Raw genomic sequence first — 6354 nt, 5'->3', positions numbered from 1 at the left:
CTGGCGGGGCCCCTCGGGAAGTTTGATGGCTTCTTTGAGGAGAGTCAAAGTCCTGCTGGTGTTAAACCTGATCGCCGTGGCTGGCTTCGTCCTCTTCCTGGCCAAGTGCAGACCCATCACGACCAAGAGCAGCGACTCCTTCCATGACATCCATCCCAGGGCAGAAGTGGCCAACTTGACAGCCCACGGCATCAGCTCCATCCAGGATGCAGTGCTGAAGAGGCTCTCGCTCCTAGAAGACATTGTCTACAGGCAGCTGAATGGTAGGAGTAGTTCTCCTGCTCTTTAATGTCTTTGGGGTAGGGTCGGTGGTGAACCGAGGCTCGGAGCAGGTGCCCGCCTTGCCTGAAGTTTGCATGACGGACCCCTGCTCTCCTTTCTGTTGTTGTGCAAACGGGCTCTTGACGCACTGAATCGATTTAGCATCTGATTTCCAAGTTCCGTGTGTGTTTAAAGCCCGGGGTACCTTGCACAGGATGGAGGGAAATGGTAATAACAGAATGCTGCCTTTCAGATTTACAGCGGCGGTCAGAAAATGACAGTGGCACGATTTCTGCATCAAACGAGCCGGGTGTGCAGTGGGCGAACACGGGTTGGAGCAGCACAGTGTGTATCGATCGAGGGAATGGCTTTTACTCCTACAGAGCTGGGTTTGGAAAGGAGTTTTTAATGGCTCAAGTGTGTTGCATCATTTGAGTGCAGAAGGTCAGAAAGCAAAAGCACTTTCTCTAAGAAGTTAAGCAAACTATTCAGTATTTCCTATGGCTCAGCACTGACAACTGCTAATTAAAATCTCAAGTAATGCTTCTCTTTATAGCACAGAAAAGGGATTTCTATTAAAATCTCACCAGGTTCAGTAGCTCTGAGATGTGGAAAGGGAGTTTTAGAGATGCTGTGCAGGATAGAGAAACACGTTGTAGAGATGTAAGAAAATCTAGGTGAGGTATCTAATTAAAACACTCACTGTGGAAGCTGATTTTTTAAAAGTTGTTCCCCACAGATTCACAACTGGGGGTGCAATTTCAATCCAGGGTCTTGCTTATTGCTTCCAATCGCCGTAGTTTTAATGCCTGCGAGTTTCTGTGTGTCGGAATGAGCAGAGTTGGTGTTTCTGGCAGTGTCAGTGTGATTCCCTCTCTGAGTTTGGAATATGGAGCTCATGCCCCATTCTGTGCTGTGCTGAACCAAGAGCTGGTGTGTGCTGTGTCTCTGTGCTGAACCTGGGCTGTAGCTGGTGTCCCTTTGCACCAGGAGGAGAGGCAGGTGCAGGGATGCAGCGTGGCTTTCCTGGAGCACTTGGCTCAGGCAGTGGCTTTGGGGACAGCACTGGAGCACTCAGCTGAGGAGGAAAGTGTTATTGATATTCCTACTTTATACACTCGTGTGAGAAACCTGTCCTGCCTGTGCCTGGCACCACGAGATGTTGAAGCAGCACTGCTGGGTGATAAACAGAGGTGAAGCGTAAGAATAACAAGGAATAAGGTAGAAAGTTGAATGTTATTTGCAGTCACACTGTGAAATTGCCTGCTCCTGGATCCTGCTAGGGCATAAGTTTCCAGGAGGATTTAGGCAGTTATTTGGGCAGTAACTGCAGCTCAGGATAGGACCCTTACACCAGGGCGTTGGACTAGGATAGGACAAGGGATCATGCAGCAGTCTGCTATCCCTGCACACACACAGGGTGAGCTGAGGTTATCGGTTATTGCCCTTCTGTGGAGGTTAACGTGGGCTCCCTGCCCTGCCCTGGGGGCTGCTCTTGGCGCTGGCCGGGGCTGCTGAGACGCGCTGCAGGGGCACGGACAGCTCAGTGCTGTCCCCAGGCTGCTGTGGGCACGGGGAGCGCTGTGCTGGAGCCTGCTCAGTGCTGAGCAGCAGTCATGCACCTACACACCAGGGGAGGCAGAGAGGGAATAGATATGTTGGCATATCACAAACGTTTTCTCAGGGCAGGCAGAAAGCTGAGCACATAAATGTGACATCTTGTCTGGCCTCTGCATCCTGGGGTGATTTATAGCAGCGCTGATCAGTCTGGCTGAAAAATAGCTCTGGCACGGTGCTTATGTAACTTTGGGTCAAGTGTATATTTGGTACATGTGCTTTTGAGAGAAGCTCAGTGTGCTCAGTGCTCTGAGGGGTGGCTGTGAGCCGTGCTTCAGCAGGGCTCGGGTTTACAGCAAGATGTGGGGGGCCAGGTGAACCCCACCACCACCCACCAGCACTGAAAGGAAGCCGTCAGGGGCACTGGGACAGTCCCAGGGACTGAGGATGAGGAGCAGCTGGGTTGGCTTCCCCTCCAGGAATTTTCTGTGCCTTGATCAGCATTCATCCTGGGCAGTTGAGGAGCACCTCTAAAATCTCCTGCCTGCTGGAAGTGTGCAAATAGGAGCTCACCACTTCTCCTTGATTTTCACGTGGGTAGTTTTGTGCTGGTGCCTCATAAAGCCCTCCTCAGCTCTGGGCCAAGCTCCTTGCACGACCCACTGAGAGATTTCTCTTTTGGTTCTAAAAGGTCATGTTTCATTTGGTTCTAAAAGGTCATGTTTCTGACCTGTGGTTTAGCAGCTACAAAATCGTGGAATAAAGTATCTCGTAGGGTGGCATGTGGAAAGCCTGCACCTCACAGAGCATTGGGAAGTGTTTGGCCAAAGAGAGAAACTACAACCCAGTCTGGGTGCAGCCAGCTATGGATTTCTTCTGCATTGTAGGACTTGGCTGGATTTCAGTGGGAGTTGAAGCCATCTTTAAAAACCTGAATCTCTTCAAAAGCTCCATTCTGTACAGATGAAATGAGCAATCTGATCGTACCGTTGCTGTGGGTTTGGTTTGTGAGTCATGTAGTGTAAAGCAGATTGGAAATAACAGCTCTCGGTGGTACAGCAGCCCTCATGTTTTATGTCTGTGTATTTATTTATCTCTGTAAAGGTCAGCCATGAAAACACCTAAACAACACTGCCTTGGCGCTGGGAAAGGAGGGATTTGACACAATCGTGGTGTCTGAATGACGTTTCTCTGCCATGCCACTCTGGAAATAACACCAGGCTCCCTCTTACTCCTCTCTGGGCAAGGAGAGCTGTCCCAAACGTGGCTCAATCTGTACATTTGCTCTGTTCATTTCTGAAAGCCCTTTAACTCGTTGCACAGGTTGTGTGGGGTTTGCTCTTTGCTGGTCTCTAACTGATGGCTCCCACACAGAGAGGTACGAGGGCACCCTTTGGAATGGAGGGCTTTGTATGTGCAGGCAGTGATCTGGGAGTTCAGAGGATTTGTAATTTCTGCAGTCACTGCTATGGATGGAATTCTTTTGTCCAGCAGATGTCCAGAGAAAGCTAATGAAGGTCAGAAAGGAATGTGTGTATTTTACTCTGGGTGTTAACTACAACTTGTCTTTCTGATCCAAGCCTGGTTTTTTGTGTGCTGACATTTACATAAGCACAAATTGTGATCCAGATTATTTCAACGTCACGGAGATTTGCACAAATGAACTTTTCAGTTTGTCTCTGTGCTTACAAAGAGGGGGTTTCTGTGCTATGTGACCAGGTGAGGAGCTGCAGGGAGCAGAGACTCAGAAGGGAGCATTCAGCATTTTCAGGAGCCGTGTGCTGCTTCCTGGGCAGTGCTGGGCAAAGTCTTCCCATTAGCTAATGCCATTCTTCTGAGGCTAATGTATGTATGACTCAGTGATGACCATGAGGAATTTGAAGAATTGGGCATTTATAAGACTTTGAGAGAGCAAAGGTGGGCCAAGCTTTAACATCACAGTGGCTGTAGGGTGAGTGACATGGCTTGAGGACAGCTGGTGTTTGTGTCCAGTGTCCAGAGGTACTGTGAGACCCTCTCAGTAGGGTGGGTCAGTAAATGGTGCTGCCACTGGAAAATAGGGGGTGCAGGGGGGAGAGAGCACTAAATAAACCCTGTTTTTGGGTGTGGGGAGCCATCCCCTGTACCGGCCATAGCTGAGCACCTGGAAAAGATGTGAGCAGGTTACTTGTGCTGCTCACTGGGGACCTGAGGAACCTCCCAGGCAGCCACCTTCCAGCTCTGTGTCCAGCAGAGGTCTGGCTCTTGGATTAAAGCCTCTGAGCAGTGCAAAGGCCACAAGCTCCCTCCCTAGGGCTTTGGATGCTGGTGGATAGTGGTGGGTTCACAGCAGCAGCAGACTCCAGTAAGTGCTCAGCTGCCTGGAAGCCAATGACACAGGGATGATGTGGCATCTACCTGAGTAGTGAGGGAAAATAGTACAAAAAGTCTGAACTTCAAGCTAAATACTGGTAAGACAGAGAACAGAAGGGCACTGCTGACTCATCCAGAGCTCTTCTGTTACATTTTATTTTAGAGTCTCTCAACAGATCATAGAATCAGAAAATGGTTTGGGTTGGAAGGGACCCTAAAGACCACCCAGTTCCAGCCCTCTGCCAGGGGCAGGGATACCTTCCACTATCCCAGGGTGCTCCAAGCCCCGTCCAACTTGATGTATAAGATCAGGGAGAATTACAGCTCTTTGTAAATTGCTGTAAAAGAGAGAGAAGTGATGAAGGAGTGCTGAAGTGAAGCTGGCCAGAAAAGGGGTGAGCAGAGAGGGCTTCTTCCCCCATGCTAAAGAAATGCACAGGTTAAACTGCTGCTTTTACCAAATGTTAAATGTTGAAGAGGAACTTTACATTCCTTGGGGGTGAAATAAGCCTGTGTTCATTTTTTAAGGCAGCCTGCATCTGTGCTTTTGCACATGGAATAATGTGAATGTGCTGAGGTACGGCCAAGCACATGCCAGCAGCCTCCTGTGTGTCTGGCTCTGCTCTCATCTGCTTATCCAATTAGGAAATTAACTTTGGGAGGGTTGCATATGGACATGGAACTGACACTGAACCACAGCCCTCAGCACGGTGTTGCTATCCTTGTAAAGTGGCACTTAATTAACTTAAAACACTTTGGAGATACGTGGAATTGCTTCCCATAAGGATAAGATAATGCTTATCTTCTCTAACACTTATCATCCTCCAAACACATTACAAACTTAGCTAACCACTGAGTATAGAAATTATATATGTAAATAAGTCAGATTAAAAGTGGTTTTATCAGCATTTAGGAGAGTGTACTAGCACTACACCCACAGTCTGGTAATATTAAGGTTTTAACAGGTAGGTAATATATTAACTTAAATGCTAAGAAATCCCCTGATTAAGATAAATAACTAAGTGTAAATAACTGAGAGCAGGGAAAAGCTGTTTGTAGGCAGAAGGGCCCAAACTTTAATGATGTTACTGAACTAAAACAGTTCTTCATAGGAGCAGAGCCTTGGTGGGTGAAATCCTTTGATATAAGAAATGGTGATGTGGAGATAAGTGATAAAGGATGGGGATGTGGCTGCTGTGTTAACTGATGGTTGTCACAGAGCAGCTGGGATGGTGCTTGCCTGTCTATCCCACTCCCAGGATGTTTCTGAAGTAGAAAATAACTGTATTATGTTGTATGGCCTTTACATATTATATAGCAACTTGATGAAAACTGCCACTTTAATGTTTAGGATGTACCCAACAGGTTTGGTTGCCGTATTCCCTAGTAGGAATAATGCAAATCATGCATTCAGTACCTGCTTTTAGAAGTTCTTAGCCTAAACTTCCTCACAGCAGGAGAGAGGTCTGCACAGGCTCAAGGCACCTGAGAGCTGCTGCCTGTAAATTATTCCTAGCAGGTTCCTGAGAACTGGGTTTGATACCGATCAAGGAATGAATAAAGGAAATACTTCTTAGAGAAATAACAGAGTTAAAAGATGAGGCTAAGATAGACATTTAGAAGCATCTGGAAGCTCAGACATGAATGTGACATTTAGTTTGCAACCCATCTGACAAGGAACTGATAGATAATTTGGGGGTTTGATGGTTGTTTGGCATCATGATCCAAATATTCCCTGTCATTGACAACGAATGAGTAATAAGCCAGTAATGCATTTGTCGTGCAGAGACAACACAGGGTTCATGGGCTGCAACAGCAGTGACCAGAACACAGTGACAACAGTGGTGTTTTAGTTTTGCATATTAATTCAGGTCTCCCTGAATGGAGAACAGAAGCTTACCTGGCTGGCAGAATTCACACAGGTACATTAGATTTACACTGCCTGTTCAGTTGTGCAGCTGTGAGAAATATCTCCCCAAGGATACAAAACACCTACAGAGGTGCTGTAATTATGTGAATAACAGTGGTGTTTGCAAGCCTCAGTCTGGATCAGCCGTGTCCTATTGTGTCTCCAGGGAGAGAATTGGATGTATTTGGAGAAGCAGGCACATCTAGAGATGTTTCAGTGCCTACAGGCTTCCAGCTGCCATTCCAGAAGGCAGGACTCTGCCTGGGGGGCGGGCT

General features: G+C 47.6%; 1 protein-coding gene across 1 annotated transcript in view; it reads left to right on the top strand.

Moving 5' to 3' along the window:
• Positions 1-6: 6 nt before the first annotated feature.
• WBSCR17 (Williams-Beuren syndrome chromosome region 17) overlaps positions 7-6354 on the top strand; it is a 212522-nt gene continuing 206174 nt past the window's right edge. The window contains exon 1 of the mRNA XM_017735290.1: positions 7-263. Within this exon, the coding sequence (XP_017590779.1) occupies positions 26-263 (238 nt within the window). The 5' untranslated portion in view covers positions 7-25. The remainder of the gene's footprint in view (positions 264-6354) is intronic.

Source organism: Corvus brachyrhynchos, unplaced genomic scaffold (genome assembly GCF_000691975.1).
Source record: "Corvus brachyrhynchos isolate BGI_N302 unplaced genomic scaffold, ASM69197v1 scaffold15, whole genome shotgun sequence".
NCBI classification, from domain to species: domain Eukaryota; kingdom Metazoa; phylum Chordata; class Aves; order Passeriformes; family Corvidae; genus Corvus; species Corvus brachyrhynchos.
Note: the sequence above shows the minus strand (reverse complement) of the source record. Positions and strands in the feature narration are given on the sequence as shown.